The 20,112-nt window shown below is 33.9% G+C and overlaps 1 protein-coding gene and 1 pseudogene across 4 annotated transcripts in view; both read right to left on the reverse strand.

The window, feature by feature from the left end:
- Positions 1–16,318, reverse strand: part of LOC137828939 (putative UDP-N-acetylglucosamine--peptide N-acetylglucosaminyltransferase SPINDLY) — a 31,974-nt gene extending 15,656 nt beyond the window's left edge. The window contains exons 1-11 of one of the 4 annotated variants that reach the window (XR_016522981.1): positions 15,985–16,267; positions 15,296–15,718; positions 7,920–8,081; positions 7,630–7,805; positions 7,318–7,393; positions 5,597–5,725; positions 5,357–5,476; positions 5,197–5,265; positions 5,034–5,115; positions 1,592–1,686; positions 348–412 (exon numbers count right to left, since the gene is read on the reverse strand). Coding sequence is in view for 3 of the 4 variants with exons in the window: in XM_068635705.2 (XP_068491806.1) it covers positions 348–412; positions 1,592–1,686; positions 5,034–5,115; positions 5,197–5,265; positions 5,357–5,476; positions 5,597–5,725; positions 7,318–7,393; positions 7,630–7,805; positions 7,920–8,081; positions 15,296–15,703 (1,382 nt within the window). In the remaining variant the exon portion in view is untranslated. Of the gene's footprint in view, positions 1–347; positions 413–1,591; positions 1,687–5,033; positions 5,116–5,196; positions 5,266–5,356; positions 5,477–5,596; positions 5,726–7,317; positions 7,394–7,629; positions 7,806–7,919; positions 8,082–15,295; positions 15,719–15,984 lie in introns of all 4 variants that reach the window. The other 3 variants (XM_068635705.2, XM_068635706.2, XM_090304376.1) reach the window with 3 other exon arrangements.
- LOC150025946 (uncharacterized) lies at positions 9,673–10,433 on the reverse strand (annotated as a pseudogene).
- Positions 16,319–20,112: the final 3,794 nt, after the last annotated feature.

The following is a 20,112-nucleotide window of genomic DNA, read 5'->3' on the forward strand; positions in this document are numbered from 1 at the left end:
TTTTCTTCATTTGAACCATCAATGCTTACAACAGCTAATATAAAGGCACAAACTATCTCACACCCCTGGCACTACACAGATGGCACATATGCTTCAGTTTCAGGTAATAACTCAGGTCCATTTTTTTTCTTTACAAACAAAACTATTAGAGTTTACCAAATATTTATGAAAATAAACGAAGTTGATCAGGAAATCAGTGAAAGTATTATTTGTCTCATCATCAAGGAAAATCATTTGTTTTCATTGAACATTTTTAAAGTTGTCATGGATTGATTGTTACCTATGATGCCATTTGATTAACCACAATCAATAACTAAAGTTTAAAATATCACAACAGAAAATTGTACCTGTGAGCCTCAAAAAGTTTGTCGTCATTTCCTTCATCTATATAATTCATTGCAAGTAAACGGTTCTGCACATTATTGTATTAAAAAGAGATATCAATTATTGTAGAAAAAACAATTAAAAGAAATAAGTCGTGCAAAAAACAAATCCAATCATCACAACCATATATCAAATCTCAACTAATGAAAAATAATCAAAAAAGATTTCCAAATTATGAGAAAACTATATGAAGTTGAATTTTTTTTAAAAAAGCCCCATTTCGCAGCCATCTATTTGCAATCATCACAGAAATTTGAAGATAAGAATATTCTATCTCCAGGATAAATCATTATTTATGTACAAGCAAAGATAAGTAACTAAGCCTAACTTGAAAGAGTATATATAAGGAAAAGCACTTGAGACATGCAAACTCTATTCACTCAAATTCTCTTAATAAGCATACTTTCAGCCTAATTCAACCTCACAAAACCAAATTGTAAGGTGAGGTTGACCCCACTTATATATTATAATTAAGCTTAATTATTAGTCGATGTGGAATATCCATCACACCCCATCAAAATCTTTGATTATTAGCTTGATTGAGGATAGACTCTAAATAGCTTTGATTATTAGAAAATAATCAACCCTAAAAAATATTCTTAATATCTTCCTAGTAATGAGAAAAAATATCTTCAAAATCTTCTCATTTATTTCAGCATATAATCATTTCCTTGTTTTAAAGATTTTGGTTATTACAAGTAGAGATTATGCGAATGTAATTGATATGATTGATATCAATAAAATAATTCTTTTTATTTTTAAAGTTGGTATCAGAGCTCTCAATCTTGGAACCATGTTTCCGTTGCCTTGTTAATCGTTGTCATCGTTGTTGTTCGCCGTCATTGTTCAAGTCAATGGTGGGCCAAAACGTTATACCCCACTAGCCGCCACCAATGACAATCTTGAGCACAAAGGGGTGGCATTTCATTTGACTCAAATTTGGTTTTGTTGTCAAATAGGTCTCCTTTTGTTACGAATCAAAGCGATAACAATTGAATCTTTATTGTCTCTTTGTTTTGTGTTTTTCAATATCTATTGATTGACAATAAACTTTAAGAAATAATGACAGGTTTAAACTTTGGTTTCAATACACATTCTAAGCAAACAGCAATTTAATGGTTTCATGCACACCTGCCATGGCAACTTTTAGCTATTGAAAATTTACAAAATCAAAAAGAATGAAACATCTGCCAATAATGAATCAGACCTGACCAGCATTTCGGGAATCGGGATCAATTTTAAGACATTGCTCATAAGCATTAATTGCTAGACTGATATCACCAGCATCTCTGTAAAGAACTCCTACACAAAAAGAATACAAAATGATTGAGCATGTGATAAAAGATGTTCTTATAGTTTCATTCACCTATGCACAGTAATATAAATCATATATTGTAACTACATACATAGAAAAAATAAATTGGGGTTCAACAACTAACACAAGTCTCCACCATGCAAAGAATGTAAACTCAATCAGTCACGACTTTTCAAAACTCCCTTGAAATAGAATTCTAAGAACTCAGTGTTAGTTCAAAACAAATTTAGGTATAATTTTTCACCAGTAGTAATATCATTTCAACATAAGCTTTGTAGCCTGCCTATTTGGTCAATCTCCAGAAATTTTATCTACTTGTAAACCATTCGATAAACATCCAACCAAAAATGGTTTGACCAAAGATGAAGTAAATATGAGTGACTTACAATGGTCATGACTTTTCAAAACTCCTTTGGAATAGAAATCTAAGAACTCAATCTTGGGTCAAAGCAAATTTAGCTTTGAAGCCTGCTTTTTGGTCAATCTCCATAAATTTAATCTACCAATAACCCCTTCACTGAACTTCCAAGGAAGGTCTGACCAATGATCAAGTTAATAATTCTTACCTTTCCTAACTACCCTAAGTCTATAATGCTATTCATAGTTAGTTAGCGAGCAATATGATAGTTAGATGATTTTATTAACAAAATTTCACATAGGAAAATCATTTTCAAGTCAATCACACAGGTAATGATTGATAAAAGCCATATAACCAAGGCTACAACTATGCTGACATGTCAAACAGGAAGTCAATAAAAAGCACAACCTTGCAAACTAACTAAGATGAGAGCATATTTGATGTAGACCAAGAGAGGTGAGAGGTTATCTTCATCGCGAACCAACTACCTCAAGCCTTGCATTAATAAATCTTGGAAGAAAGTCTTGGATAAATGTGATCTTGGGTTGTTTTGCGGAAATAATGAAAACAAAATAATACAAGATAATATCTTAAAAAATATACTAGGATTTGGAAAAACACCTTGCAGCACTTAAACTCCATGGGATAAGCAAGATGGTGATTCATCACTAACAACGAAGGACTCAAGATAAGAATCAAGAATGCTAAATATGAAGAATCTTGCACTACTCAACTCCATGAGATAAGCAAGTATGGACAATAGCCACTTCTAACCTAGCTCACCACAAAAGTAACTGTAAAAGAGAAAACTCTACTTCCCAAACATTGAATCATGTCACAACACCATCAATAATAAGCTAGAGAGCACCACAAAGGATAAGCATTGATAACAAAACTTAAAGCACCACTGAGGCTAAGCAAGAAGGACAAGAATGGCCACTTAAAAATATGCCCACCTAAGAGAAGAATTCTCCAAAGGAAGTCACTTTATGATTTAAGTTAACAAAATAAGTACATAAGCTCCCCTTACCTAAAGAGTGTGGTGCAATGTTATCAATGTTGGATAACGAAAAATATCAAAGACCCTAAAACCCATTACGAAAATATATAAAAGACGTATCGGGATATGGCAAAAGCATCACGAAAAAAAAAATGAAATAAAACATATACATATAGATAATATTAAAATTGTACTACATACATATACATTATTTTCAAAAATCTAGAAACATAATTGTAATTCGAAGATAACGAAAAACAATCAACAACTAATAATAATAACATGTCTAAGGAATTTAAATAACAATAAAAAGAAATTAAAACACCACAAATTTCATGTTCAAAACAAAAAATAACAAAACATAGTGAAGGAGTTGTCGGTTCAATATGCATATGGTAGACTTGCAATCCGCAACGGCAGATGCAAAAACAGCAACGATTGCATCAATGTAAATTGTGACGGAAACAACAGGGTCAGCAGAAGCATGCGGTGGCAACAACATCCGCAGCAACAAGACTGCATAATAATAGAGATTGCTAGTTTAATGTGTGGATTAGGTCATTATTTTGTTGTGATGTTTGGTTTGGGTCAGGTTGAATAGCCCAACTTATTTTGTAAAAGAAAAAAATTTCGCCCATTGGGAAAATAAGATTTAAAGAAAGAACATTAGGGTTCATTGTCTCGTATCGGGTTGGGTCACACAAACTTAAGCCTTCTTCTCCTTCATTTGGCATGGTTGTTGTTCCTACTACTTTGTTTCACACAGGTGCCAGTATTACTCCATATCGCTCGGGCACCTTGTTGCCACTCCACAACTTCCCCCATGTTCGTTCCGTGATACTATTTCATGACAGCAAAAGTGGCCCCGGCTACCATGACATCGTCATCACCATGTTGTGGCGGCAAGCTACAACTCTGCCACCAATTTCACCGCCATAGTGGATTTTTTATAACACTACTAAGGTGGGAAGGGATTAGTCAAAAACTTATCTTCCCTAGTCCTATATCCAAACAAAGCACAAAATAGACTATGGATAGTTAGCTTATTCGTCATTCCAAACAACTCGACGTAAGCTAAAATATGAAAAATGAATACATTTTAATCTATTTTTAGAATTAAAACAATATTTATGCCATAGCAAAGGCACTAGTGCAGTCAAAATCATGATTTAAGACATGGTGGAAGCGCACAATTTCATGATTTTCCTCACCATGTGCAAATTTAGAGCCCATGAAATGAAAGGTCATGCCACGAGAGGGACTGGTAGGATCACCATCAAAGATCGTGGAAATGGTGGAATACCATGTTTTCGTGTTGTGTTGTGTTATGAGGTCAATGAGTTTGTGTTAAAACCCAAGCTCAAAAAAAAATGTTCTCCTTAGTATAATTGGTTTCGCATAACTACGTAATTGATGTCACGTTTCTCCTTCCTTCTTGTATGCTAAAAGCAACAACTTCCCAAAAGAAAATTTGACCAATTGTTGTTATTCCAATTGCTTGATTATACCATAGGTAAAGTTGCACGGATGCATACAACTCAAAGTGTCACTTTTTCTCCTTCACCTAGGGTTTCACATTTTTGTCCTTCACTCACAGCAGTTGTCTGCTAAAAACCAACTTTCCAAGAGAAAATTTGACCAGTTGTTGTTATTCCAATTGCTTGACTATACCATAGGTAAAGTTGCACGAACACATACAACTCAAAGTGTCCCTTTTTCTCATTCACCTAGGGTTTCACATTTTTATCCTTCACTCACAATTGTGACTATTTTTTTTTAATCATATATATATAGTATTTACATAGATGTAAGATCCATGATCAATGTTGCAATCCCACAATTTATCTTGTGAGCCCTTCACAATCCCAACCATAATCTCAATTAAACCCACAATGACCAAACAATAATACAACAGCCTTATCCCATTAGGTGACCCCAAAACAAACAAATTATAAATTAAAGATACAAAAAAATACCTAAGTTATTGTATGCCTCTGCATATGTTGGATTTGCAATGATAGCTTTCTCGATCATACTTGCAGCAGCATCCATTTTACCCTGGATAAAAAAGGAGAATGAAATCAGTAATTGAAAGCATATGATTAACTCCAAATTTTAAGAAATGCACAAATACATAACCTGGACAGTGTATACAACACCAAGGTTATTTAATGACTGTGAAAAGTTAGGTTTGATTCCCAAAGCAAGCTGTATTACAAGAGAAAAAAAAAAAGTTTTGATAAGAAAATCTATGCCAATACTCCAACAAGGATGAAACAATTGGCATGACTGTCATTACCTGGTAACACTCCACTGCTTTATCAAGGTTGTCACGATCTTTATATATGACACCTAGATTGTTACAAGCTTCCGCACAATGCGGATTGAAGTGGAAGGCAAGTTCATAGAACACAATAGCCTAGTAGTATAAACAATTTTCCAATAAAGCAATTAATTTAGTAATACAAGAATGTTGTATGTTAATATTTACTATCATAGATGAAGATGCACACTTAAAAATATGGATTGAGAGGTATACCATATCAAACTTAAGCATCTCACCATAAGCAACCCCAAGATTATACATAGCATCAGCATAATGCCAGTTATAATACAAAGCTTTCTTATAGAAAGCCACACCACGGTTGATATCACCCTCCAATTTAACCTACACCAAACCAATCATCTCCATAAGACAAGGTGACTCAAAGTTGTCACCTTAAGCAAGTTAACTTACAAACCAATATCATTTTAGACAAGAAAATAGTAAATATAAATTGGCAAGCTATAACCAAATAATTCAAAATAATTCTCAGTCATAATCATAACAATTCACACCTCTCGCATGTCATAGTTTGGAATTTAGCCTTTGCACCAAACCTTGCAACAACATTTTGTTTTTTACTTCAACAAGTCATCAAATTTCCACCCAAGAAAAATGCAATATCCTAAGGTGGATCTCCTATTTGTGACTACCTAAAAAATTTGCATCAAAATACACCTAAATTTTTAATTTTTCATTCGCCTTGAACAATAATCCACTTCCTGGACTTGTCTTCAAATATTGAAGGATTAAGTTCGTAGCCTGTAAATGTCTCTCCCTTAGGTCATGCATGAACTAACTAACTACAATCAAGTATGGTGCAAGCTAAGTAAATGAGATTCCCCACAAGTCTTTGATATTGGCCCTTATTCACAAAACTTCATCACTCCAATTCTATGTTTTTTTCTATAAGAACTCTAGTGCTTTTGCAACCAATCTTGTTTCTTTGAGAAGATCAAGAACATACTTCCTTTGGATGATATAAATGTCTCACTTCAAGTAAGAAACTTCTATCCCAAGGAAGTACTTTAAATCCTAGATCCTTCATCGCAAAGTGAGCAAAAAGCTTTTCTTTCAAGATTTTTTTTTTCATGATCACCATCTACTGCAACAGTCATGTCATTCACATAGACCAAGAGTAGATTAAGGATCGGAGAGCAGCAAAAAGAAAATAAGATAGTATTGTGAACAATGCTACTTTCAAATGAGAGAGACGCAAAAAGGCAAATGAATGGCAAGTTTGGAACATCTAAGGGTGACTCTGGCGAAGCAAACGGGTTTTAGACACTCCAAAAACACATGACAAGTGAACCCCACTCACAGAGAACACGCATATGCAGACATGTGGCTACTCCAATGGTAGTGGGCTTCAACCATTAACAGATTGAAGGACAACGAATCTTCTAGTGTGATCAACAATCTAATTGGAAGCTCCTACATTGGCGACGAAAACCATGGTTGTCATGAAACACAAGTTCGGTGCACTTCAAGCAACCTCAATAATCAAAGGAAATGGGTGCACTTTAGGTAACCCTAAAAAAGGAAATTGTAGCTAAGATGACAATTCAAAAAGGTGGAAGAAATGTGGATGCAAAGCCCCCAAGATCAGGAGCTCTGATACCAACATGAAAAAGATTAAACTCAATGAGAGATGATTTTTATTGAATTGGTACTTTGAAACAATACATCAATCTTTATATATGGAGAACCTCAACCCTAAAGTAATGATTCAAAGAGATCTCTAGAATCTTCAAACAACTTCTAGTAGTACACGTGTAATTAATTACAATATTATAATGTAGCTTATCAACAATTACCATTGCATTATAATTCATCTTAATAGTCATATTATTTCTTCTTTTATAGAAACAAGATGTCATTTAAAAGAAAATATCACTAGGGTTGCTCCAAAACAAGTAGGATAACATATGCATCACCTTTGTTCCCAAATCTGTTAAAGCTATAGCCATATTATTCTTTGCGATCTCAAAATTAGGTGAAACAGCTAAACACCTGACACAAAACATTAATTGATCATAGAATGTAACAGCAGAAGTCAAGTCATTAAGTACATGTTTGGAAATTAAATTTTAGGCAAAAATCATTGTATTCCTTCTCTCAAAAGTTTTGCAAATAAGAAGTTGATTATAAATTACTGAGCAAAAATAAACTAATCATAAAACACATTGAAAAGATATTAAAATTAAGTGTCCCATAAAAAAGAAGTACAGGCTCTAGATATGTATTACCTCTCATAACAAGTAATAGCTGCTTCCAAATCACCACGATTTTTATATATTACACCCATGTTACAGTATGCTTCGGCATACATCGGCCGCTCTAATGCAGCCTTTTCATAGAAATTAAGGGCCATATCATATTGCATCATTTCAGAATAGACCACACCAAGGTTATAATATGCCGGCTGCAAGCATAGATAAAAAGAAAAAAACATTCCATGTCAAGGACACAGCAAGCCAAATAAATTTAAATAGTATTTAACAATAAAGGTTAAATGAAGGAAATGAGGGAGAATTACAGCATAGTGTGGATCTATCTTGAGAGCTTCAAAATATTTTTGAATTCCTTCCTGAGTGTTTCCTGCAAGCTTTATGTTGGTACCGATATCTGTTAAAACAATGGCTAGGCACTCTGCAGCTGCTTTGTATGAAGGATCCACTTGTAAAGCCTTTTGATATGACTGTTCCAAGCAAATCATTATACTATCAATTGACTTGTGATAGCAATGTGTAGCATTATGTCTAAGTTCAGTATTGGTGGCAGAGTTTAGTATGTCATGCAAATTTAGTAATCTGGAAAATTATATCATTTGTATTTATTATTAAATTCATTGTATAGAAACAAGGGTTTGTTTGAGTAAATATTTTATTTATGCACTTATTCAGCAGCTCAGCACTTATCAAATGACTCAAGCTTGACTATAAATCTTAGTGACTAGGTTAGAAACTCGGAAGCTTGACTGTAAATTTAACCGAATAGGCTAGAAAAAAGGTTTATTTTTTTGACAAAGCTTCTTTATAAAGCTTATCAAAAAAAGCTAAAAAACTAATTGGAATGTCATAAGGCTTTTTTTTATAAGCTCTTCAAAGTGTCCTTAAGAGGAAAGTGATGTCGAAACAGTTTTCGGAAAATGTTCCTCTTATCACTCCTTCAATAACTTCAATGCCAATTTCAACCAACTTCCCAGGACACTAGCATGGAAAACTTATTGAACAATGAGATAACTTTTAAAACTTTGTGACACAGGCACGTAGCACTAAGAATATATAGGTTAAGCTATGCATACCCCATAATACCCAAACCCACAGGTACCTCTAAACCATAAACCAATCGTAGCCTCATGCCCTAATCTACAAATATAAGAAAATGTTTACATTCTTAATTCAACGTACCAAAGCCACATACCAGAACAGATACAAGAATAATTACAGGAAAAAGCACATCTTCATGATCTAAAATTAAGTAAAATAAGGCATGCAGTTTTAGTATCTGAATTCTCCAATTAAAAATTGTTGGATTTAATGCATATTTCTAAAAGAAAAAGAAGTTCACTGACACATTAGCCAATATTATGTTACTTATACAACTGAAATGGCCTGGAAAAGAAAACACCTTGCTCAATAATCAGTGGGACTGAAGATTCCTAAGCATATAGAAATCATGGTCATAGAAACTGGATTGGGAAAAAAAGAAAAGATGAATTTTTCAGAAGAATAAAACAACGAGAATTTCAAAAATGTAAGACATTAAAGAAATGAAAAGCTCTCATTCCTCGTGGGACCAGATATCTCCCTACAGTATATTTCCTATACACCTTCTCTTTCCAATTCTAATTTTATACAAACCTCTCTTACTTTTAACTAACTCTGTCAACATGGTGGTAACTAACTCCTAACCACTTTTAACAAACATCAAATATTCCTGTTATAATTATGGAAATAAGGAATCGATCCTATATAATCAGAAATATCTAGATTATAAGCATATTATTAGGAACATTTTTATTCATTCTCATATCATATCTTTGTTATGAGAGGATATCAACTCTCCTCAATTTATTGTATTGATTCCTGTTCCTCAATATAAATAAAGCACACTTGGCATTGAACAAGATTGACCTTTATTGATTGATTTCTCAAACATTCTTGGTACTCTTCATCAAAAATTATGTATTCTTATTTTTCAGATTTAGATGCAAGAGCAACTTTGTTTGGAAAACCCTACTGGGAATGAAAATTTTCTTGAGTATGACTCATTCTCTTGCAATATAAGCAATGAGGATGTCAACTCCTACCACAACATCCTCCTTGTATGGTCTGACCTCCTCTTTAACAAGAGACTGCCATTGTGGACGTTTCAATAACTTCAATTTGATTATCATCTTTCATCAGATTAGGCACCTAGAAAAGTCCAGTAATTAAAGCATCCATAGAAGGCATTTGATCACGAACATGATCAAAATCTAAATGTAATTTTCTCATAATCAAAACCATATAATATCTATCTAGTTTCTTGTTGAGTTCCTCTAATGAGTCTACCAAACTGAAGACCATACCATGGTTGGTCTGTTTGAAAGAAGATACTCTTTGAGTTGCATTAAAGACATGTTAGATATCATTAGCAAAACTTTCTTGTACATTCTTCCAAAAAGCGAAAACACGATTTGAAGGATTTGAGCATCTTTAAAACATCAGGTCCAACTCACAAAATAGCACATACTTGGAAATCAATCTTTTGTCATTGGGATCTATCTCCATCAAGAATTGAGTTCAATTCAGTTTCTAAGTGGGCATTGGAATCCTTGACCAAGGGACCATAATTCTACATAGGCAGACCAAGACGACTAATTGTTCTTCCAATTGAACCTTGCACTTGTAATGATCGAAATAGCCAAGAAGAAAGGACCAAACCCTATTGAAGCCATTTCTGAGAAGAACAATGACCAAACATGAGACAGATTAGAGAAACCCTAAAACCATGAGAGCACATAAAGGTGCATCAAAACAGTACAAGGAGGTCAAAAAAGGAGACAGCAAAGTTTGGCAAGTTAGACAAAGGTGCCAACGAGAGGTTCTGATGATTGGAAAGTAGTGTGTGCTTGACCGATAAGCGTGTAGATCGGCGCATGGCTGATCGGTTTCTCAAACACCTCAAGGCGCACCTAACCCTAAATTTTTATTACTGAACTATGGCAGATGACATTGGTGACGATGACAAATGCCATAGGAGACAGCGAAGACAAAGCAGAATCGAACTTGCTCTGATATACCAACTAGAACAAATGTGAGAACTTGCTCTGATATACCAACTAGAACAAATGTGAGGACTAAAATACATTGTATTGAACCTACATTATTGGACTATTATTCATGTATATATAGGACATAAAGAAAAAAATTAACATTACATTTCAACAAAGATGATCAACTTCACCACTAAATCCAACGTTGATGGAATAGACACAACAACAATAACCAATTGTCTTCTTTCTGAATGGAAGAGGAACTAAATCCCATGTACCATGATATTCACGGATTTGCATTTCAACAATCATGGTTTGACGTCATCCAGGATGATCAATCACTTCTTTCACATTTCTAGAAATTGTAATAGAAGATATAAAGGAGATAAGAGAACAAGAAGGAGACAAACGATGATAGCTAGAAAATTGTAAATAGTATGAGGATTGCGTCTAGAGCATCATAGTTTCTTTAAAAATGATGACACTTGCATACATATAATATTATTTAGTGTTAGGGAAATAACATCAATACTCTTTTTAAATACGAGAATATCTTAAGAAGACACATTTGAAAACTCATGCTAAAAGTTTGTCCAAACCTAGAGACATATCATGTACAAAACACACAAGCAAAGACTTTAAGGAGAAATGGAAAGAAGAGGTTCATTTGGAAACACAATGGAATTGGGAATTTTTTTCTCCAAAGAAGAAGAGGGCATGTTATTAACAAGATAACAAGCACTAAGAATGGAATCACCTCAACGATGGACAGGTAAATTGGCATTAAAAAACAAGTCGAACTAATGTAAAATACCATGCTAACGTAAAAGAGTAGAAAAAGAAAAACAAAAGTATCAGTGGGCATTACCACTCCTTAAGATCTTGATCAGTTGGCCAAATTGGATTTTAATTTAACTAGGGAAAGACCCAAAGATATTCAAAAGTTCAAACCTATCTTTCATTAAGTAAACCAAAGCACAAGAATATCCATCAATAAAAGAGACAAAATAACGAAACCCAAAGGATGTTACTTAACTTGGAACCCAACTGTCAAATTGAATTATGGAAAGACAGAGTTGCATCTTGTTTTATTTCTTGTTTGAAAAGAAGACCAAACAGATTTCCTAATTGCCATGACTGACATTCTAAGATTTGGAGTTTGTTAAGTTCATGAATCATCCTTTTCAATTTTGATAAATGTGGATGACCCAAGCGATCATGCAAAACATTAGGAGATGCAAATGCTAAACAAGACACTAATGGTCTAATACCAAGACAATAGAGTCCTCCAGATTCATGTCCTTCATCAATCAGTTGACATGTACCACACTCTTGTATAACAAAAGAATTTGCATCAAAGGATATGCAACATTTTAAGGATTTGGTTAATTGACTTGAGGAAATTAGGTTAAAAGCACAGTTAAGGACAAGAAGAACATGTTTTAGGTTCAAAGACAGAGAAAGGGAGATTTGACCAACACCTTGAGAGGTAACTTTGGATCCATTGGCTAAAGTAACAACATGACGAATTTTAGGATGAGAAAAAGAAGAAAATAAGGAACCATCACTAGCAAGGTTGTCAAACTCACGAGTCAACTCGCTGACTCAGCCGAGTTTACGTGTCCACATACCCTTACCGAGTTAACTCGGTAGTAGACTCGGATTTTGAGTAAACTCGGCAGACTCGGAGTGAACTCGGTGAAATTTTTCAAACTCGCAGGTATGCTCCGAGTTGGCGAGTTCAACTGGGTTTTTGTTTTAACCCAAAACGGTGTATTTAGGGTTCACGTTTCGTTTTGTTTGACATTCGTTTTGGTGGTGTTATGTCTTCTCTGGAGTGTGAAGGTCGTGCGTCTTCTTTGAAAAAGTGCGACGTGGTGGTGATTGAGTGGAGCAGGTTGCGCGGTGGTGGCGATTGTGCAGAGGAGGTCGCGTGGTGGTGGCGGTTCGTGCGGTTGGGGTGGTCACGGGTGGCAGGTCGACGGTGGTGCTGGAATTAGGGTTGCATTCTTCTGTGGTGTGATTTAGGGAATTAGGGTTTTTTTCTTTTATTGGGTTGCACCAAATTGGGTTTTTATTTATTTAAATGAGGTGCAAATTATTTTTTTTGTTTGCAGTGCTTTTTTTTTAATTATGAAAAATTGATGTAAATATTTTTTTCATGTGAAAGTAAACTCTTACGAGTTTACGAGTTGAGTCTACTGGACTCTCACGAGTCTACATAGACTCTCGAGTTTGACAACCTTGATCACTAGAAATGTGAACAAATGCACCTGAATCAATTATCCATTAACTTTGACACTCCAAGGTTTGAGAAAAGCAAGCTTTTGACAAAATAGAATGGGTGAAAAAATGTGCTTGGCTACTAGACTTTAACTTGAGATATTCCTGATTTTCTTCGTTAGTAAATTGAGGTTCGACCTTATTAGATTGAAGGATGTTCGATGTCTTGTTAGGAAAACCATGTAAGGAGAAGTTAATTCGAGTGTAGCCAAATCTCCTACAAAAGGAGCATTGAGGACGTTAGCACCCGAGTAAAGGAAGACCTATTGAAAGAGGGATTGACAAGTAATTAGAATTACAGCAACCTAAAGGGTCTAAACTAATACCCAACTCAACAAGCCAGCACACTGATTATAATCCAATATCCAACCATCGTAGTAGCAACCCAATAACTAACCGCAAACAACAACTTTAATTTATCTCAAAATATAATGAGTACTAGTAGTCTACATACCACAGCCAAAGTCAACTATAAAAACAACAAATAGTAGTGGAGGAAGATTATGAGAGAGAGGATGAAGCTCGAAAGACAAAGGAGATAAATAGTGAGGAACCCCGTCACACTAAATAGTACCAAAAGAAATAACCAAGGTCGGAAATGTTCCCTCCAAAGGCTCTAACGAGTCCAGTGGCGGTGGTTCAAAAGGATTATGACCACCAAAAGGTCACACATGAGACACACACGCTTAGGTCAACCAAGAAGAAGACAATGCACAATGGTGAGTCTAACAAAAAACCAAGGTTGGATCGCGTTGCTTGAGACGCACCAAAACCCTAACTTCAATGAAACTATGATGCTCAACAACAGACAATGACAAACAATGATCAGACAGCATTTTCTCTGTCAAACAAACATAGAGAGGCAACGCAAGATCGACCCACTTTGATACCAACTTGAAATGAATACAAAAGAATTGAGAATAAATTAGAGAGCTTGATTCCCCTCTTTTATGTTATCATATTTATAATAACATTAGAAGTTCAAATACAATAAATGAGGGGAAAGAAAAAAGAATAAGGTCATATCTAGAAACTAGGTATAGCACAAAGCAATTTTTAGTAAAGTCTATTTAGGATGACCTATTCTAATAGTATGCATCTCCACATTTATTTTTGAAGAACACGAAGGAGCATGGATGATACATAAGTCATAGTAGGGTTTAGTAGTGATTCCCAAATCTGAACACATGTAACAACATGCTCTTATGGCAACCAATACAAGTCCAAGGTCTTAAAAAATGTATTGTATGTAGTTCTCAAATTCCTTCTTCACATGTTGAGATGGTGGAATGAGCTCACAAAAATCATGTAAAGCAACATGAAGCTGCCAAGATAAGCATACATAAGACCCTCCAATTGTCTTGGAGCAAGAAGAGTTAAGACATCTTGACACACGCCATACAAACACTTTGTGACATTGGTATAAAGGGACATGTCTCACTCCAAACTGATGCACATGTCTCATGGAGACAAATGGTATGTTTGAGTGGGGTGTAAATAATGATTCATAACACTTGCATAGTTAAGCTCTAAATACCATATTAAAATATAGGAAAAAGAAAGACATTGAACAAAAATTGAGCGTTTTTTAGACAACAAAATGTTTTATTTATACTAAGAAAAAGAATCAATACAATAAACAAAAGAGAATTGATATTCTCTAATAACAAACATATGATATAGGAATAAATATATAGAAAAGCCACATTGACTAGAGTTAAGGTCAAATTATAGTTTATAAGAGTTCAATTCTCACCTTACAAGCTGAATTTGTGATAGAGTTAGGCTTAGATTTCGCTTTCTTAAGATGGTATCAAAATCATTCAGAATCTACCCTAGTCAAGTTTGTTAGGCCTCGTGTGTCACCCGCTATCCGGTTACCCTCTGGTCCCACACTTGAGATGTTCATTCATTGGTGTGAGGGTATGAGTTGAAAAGCACACATCGACTAGGGATAAGGCTAGATTATAAGTGGATGCAAACCTCACTTTATATGCCGATTTTGTGAGGTTAGATTAGGCTTAATGTTCACTTTCTTAATCAAATGAAAACATTCCCGATCCTATAGATATAGATATAGATATTTCATGATCTTAAAGGATCTAGTCCTTACTTATATAATTATAACAGTATATGATTATGCCTAACACAACACAATATAATAGATGTCCAATCATGCGCAACGTAATCAAGAATAAATCTATAATCATTACTTCATAGGTTAGTTAAGCACAATCTTCATATGAAAATAGGAAAACTCATTAAGCAAGCAGCTAAAGCATCTCCACTCTTCAACAAACAGTATTGAAAATACAAATATGCTATTCATTTAATCATTGAAACTATTCAACTTGGCAGCATGGACATACCTCAGCGGCCTCCATGAGGCGGCCTTCGTCTTTGTACAAAATACCACAATGTGTGAGAGCACAAGCATTCTGAGGATCCAACCTGATCGCCTCATTAAAACTCTCAAAAGCAAGCCTACCCACATTCTGCATCTGCAAACATATTCCTTTTCCAATAAGAGCCTCCACATTCCCACCATCGTCCACCAGCACACGCTCGTACAGAGCAAGAGCATCCTCAAACTTGTTCCTAGAACGCAGGATGTTTGCATACGAAACATCACCCTTCCCTTCACATCTCTTACTCACCGAACCCACATCCCCAACAGAACCATCAGACGAACGTTCAGTCACTTTCAAAAACCCATTTTCCCCAACCAATTTATTTTCCCTTCCATTATCCCCGTCTTTATCTTCCACCCATGCCATCTGGACCACACTTTCCTAACCACAAAACCAAAATACACAAGAGACTTCTGATCAAACTTGGAACTTTCAATCTCAATTAATGACCAAATAAATGCATAATTCAATAAAGTAACACAGTCTAGTTCATCAAAACAAAACTAAGTAAACAGAACGGAAAAAACAAAAGAAACCCTAGGAACCAAGTTGAAGCAGCAATAGGGGCATGAGGGGGGAATACAAAGATTAAAGACCCAACAAAAAAAGATGAGATTTTGATAAGGAATTAGGGCTTAGGAACTTACGGGTGCTTGTAGAAGGTTCTTGGGTGGTAGGGTGGCAGGGATAGGGCATGAGAAGCGAGAGAGGTTAAAAGCTTGAGAAGAGGAGCATAATGAAGAAATGAATGAATGAAAGAAAGGTTGAAGAATGAAGGGATTTGTTGCTGTAGGAGGTGGAGTTGGTGGTAGCCACCGAAGGGAACGCTCCCCCTCCGACACGGTAGTTATATTTCTCCCAAAACCCAGAGAGAGAGAGAGAAGCCTCAATCACACTGCTTCGGTGATTACAACCTTTTTATTACTCCCACTCTTATTATCACTAAAAATCACATAAATACACTTCTAAATCTTTCCCTTCACTATCTCTAATATTATTTTAATATTTTAATATTCTTTCATTCTACTCCTTTTCCCTTCTTAATTTATTATCAACTTTTCCGTCTCTATCTTATACAACATATTTAATTTTTCAGTATATTTATATTAAGTATTATAGGATGATCTGATTTATCACCACATTTAGAACAACTATTCATGATTTTTATTAAAAATTTATTATTTTTATAATAACTTCGTGTTATGGGCGAAAAATCATTTCCCAAAATAATCTTTTTTCAAAATAATTTTTTCAAGCAATATCATTAAGAAAACTAATAGGAAATAGTAGTTTTAAAAAATAAAATTAAAAAGGGTGATTACATAAAATATAAACAACAGATAGTTTATAATATATTGTATTGTTAAAAATGTGAGTAATTTGTATTTTATTTTTTATGCATGTGCGTAATTATTTTTAATATTTGAATAATTAATTTTTTAATTTTTTATTTTACAATATACTTAAGAATGAAATAGATATGTAATATATATATATAGATAGATAGATGATTATCAAATATTACATGTTATTTTCAGTTTAGAAATCAAGATTTCTAGTCTATTTCTGTTATTTGTAGAAATTGATTTGGAACTGGATCTCTCAAAGTCGATTTCTAACATGTTCTTATTTAAATTTTATAATTTATAGGATATTTTAATATGAATTAATATTAAATAACATTATTAAAACTTTGTCATTTAACTAAAGTTTATGAGTATTATTAAAAGTTAATATTTCTGCTGACATAAATTAATAAAAATATTAAAGGTTTAATTTAAATATTAAATTTAAAATATTGTTTAAAATATTATCTAATGAATTAAATATGTGAAAATTATTATTAATTTAAATCATACTTAAACTTTTTAATATTAAAAATTAATATCAGTAATTTAAATTAATATGAATATAAAAAATAATTTGAAATTTTAATTTAATCATTTTAATTATTAATTTAATAATTTTAATTGTAAATTTAATCATTTTAATTCTTAATTTAATAACTTTAATTACTAATAACAATTTTAACGGTATATATAAATTATTAAATTAATTAGCTGAATATTAGTAAGGTAAAAAAATTAAAAAATTATTCTTACTTTTAATTTAAATATTGTATAAAATTGGATAAATAATATAAATATATTTATAACACGTTAGAAGTATTTTGCAAAGGTATATAAAACAAGCAAGATTCTCTATCTCTAACACTAGAAGTAATCATGGAACTGAGTTAAAAAAAATAGGGAGTTTGAGATGTTTTGTATTCTAATAGCATGCACGCAATCTGTCCTCACCGTAAACAACCTTGAGCAAATGAGTTGTGGAAACAAATAATAAAACTATACAGAAGATGGTTGGAACCATGTTTTATGAGAACTTTTTTGTCAAAACATCTTTTGCACCTTTCTTGATCAAAAGGGATAAGATAGAGAAGTGAGAAGCGGTGCACAGAGATCAATTATGGAAAAACAGAATTTTATTTAATATATTCTATGCATATGTTGATGTCATGGTTTTATATTACAAAAGGGAAGAAAAAAACTCTAATGAGTTTTGGTAAACAAAAATCAACAAAATCCAAACTAAGAAAAAAACAAAAGGACAAAAACACTAAAATCCCCCTCAAGCTGGTGGTTGAATATTGCAGACACCAAGCTTGGAGGGTAGCTTATGAAACCTTTCTTTGTCAAGTGATTTTGTAAGAAGGTCTGTTGATTGATTTTCAAAACTGATTGGAAGTAACTGGAAGAGACCTTCTTGTAGTTTCTCCCTCACCACATGACAATCAATGTCTATGTGTTTAGTTCTTTCATGAAAACTATTGGTGTGTACAATGTGACGTGCAGATTGGCTATCACAAAAAAGGCTTGCATTGTTGCTGGTTACCATGAAGATCTTCAAGAAGATAGCTGAGCCATTGTACTTCACAACAGGTAGTTGCAAGAGCTCTATATTCAGTTTCAGAAGAAGATCTTGACACTGTACTTTATTTCTTGGTTCTCCATGACAGCAACGATTCTCCAAGGTAAACAAGGAATCCAGTGGTGGATCGACGTGTTGTAATGCATGAGGCCCAATCAGAATTAGAAAAAGCTTTAATCTAAATATTATTATTTTTGGAATAGTAAATACCTTGCGCTGGCAATGCCTTTATATATGTGAGTATCCTTTGAACAGCTTGGTGATGTAATTTTGAAGGTGCTTGAACAAACTGACTTAGAGATTGTACAGAAAAACTGATATTTGGTCTTGTATGAACCAAATATAGTAGCCTTCCAATAATCCTTCGGTATGTACCAATGTCATGCACGGTTGAATTTTGATCAAAAAACTTTTCATTCTTCTTAGTCATGGGTGTGACTGATGGCTTTGCATTCAACATACCTGCATTCAGCTAAAATTTTAAGTGCATATTTGCTTTGACAGATATGGATGCCATTCTTGGTTCTAGCAATTTCTAATCCTAAAAAAAACTTTGAATGACCAAGATCTTTTATTTTAAAAACCGTATGTAAGAAATTTTTAACATCCTCTATATCTTTCATGTTGTTACCAGCAACTAATATATCATCAACATATATGAGAAAAACAATAAAAGATGTTCCAGCAACTTTAATAAAAAGATAATTGTCTGCCTTTGAACGAGCAAAATTAATACTAAGAAAAAAAGCAGTGAGTTTGTCATACCATTGCTTACTTGTCTACTTTAACCCATATAAGGATTTGGTTAGGTGACATATTGGTTGGGTTATTTTACTGGTTACACCAGGGGGCAACTCCATATAGACATTCTCTTGCAAATCACATGCAAGAGTGCATTATTCACATCCAGCTGTTCAAGGTGCCAGTCCATGGCAACAACTACAACAATGATAGTTCAAACAGTAGTGAGCTTGGCCAAAGGTGAATAAGTTTCCATGTAATCTATGCCTTCACGTTGTGTATACCCTTTGGCGACAAGTCTTGCCTTGTACCTCTCGATTTCTCCATCAGCTTTGTGTTTAATCTTATAAACCCACTTACAGCCGATGGGTACTTTGTTAGGAGGAAGATCCATTATTTCCCAACTTTTGTTGACTTCAAGAGCTTCTATTTCTACCTTCATGGCTTCTACCCATTCAGGAAATTGTTTTGCTTTTTCATAACTTTGTGGCTCGGTTTATGAGGATATGGACAAAGAGTAGTTTAGTTGTTTTCTGAAATATTTTTGTAGGATAAAACATAGTTAAATGGATAACGCACCTTTCTATTTTCTTCTAGTTTCTTGCTGCATGGTGACATCATGATCTGGTGATGATAGTCCTCCAAGAATGCTAAAAATGCTGGTGTTTTCCTGATCCTAGTTGAACGTCTCAATTCTTCATGTTGAGTACAAGTTTCAACTTCATTTTGCAGAGGAAGATCATCATATATTTGTCCCATGAAGTCACTGTTTTCTTGGACAATTTTTTGCTCATCTTTGTCACTTATGTTATTATAAAAGAAAGTTTCATAGAAAACTACATTTCTAGATACAAAAATCTCTATAGAGTTCACATCTAAAACAACATACCCCTTAGTACCTTGTTTGAAGCCAAGGAAAATGCACTGTCGTGCTCTAGGATCAAGCTTGTGTCTGTTTTGTTCAATAGTAGAAGCAAAACATAAACACCCAAAAAGTCTCATATCAGAGATGTCAGGCATAAATTCATACATTAGCTCATAAGGACATTTGTTTTGTATAACAGGAGATGGCAAACCATTTATCAAACACACAAAATGTAAAACAG

The sequence above is a fragment of the Phaseolus vulgaris genome, chromosome 7 (genome assembly GCF_051622355.1).
Source record: "Phaseolus vulgaris cultivar YP4 chromosome 7, ASM5162235v1, whole genome shotgun sequence".
Lineage (NCBI taxonomy): Eukaryota > Viridiplantae > Streptophyta > Magnoliopsida > Fabales > Fabaceae > Phaseolus > Phaseolus vulgaris.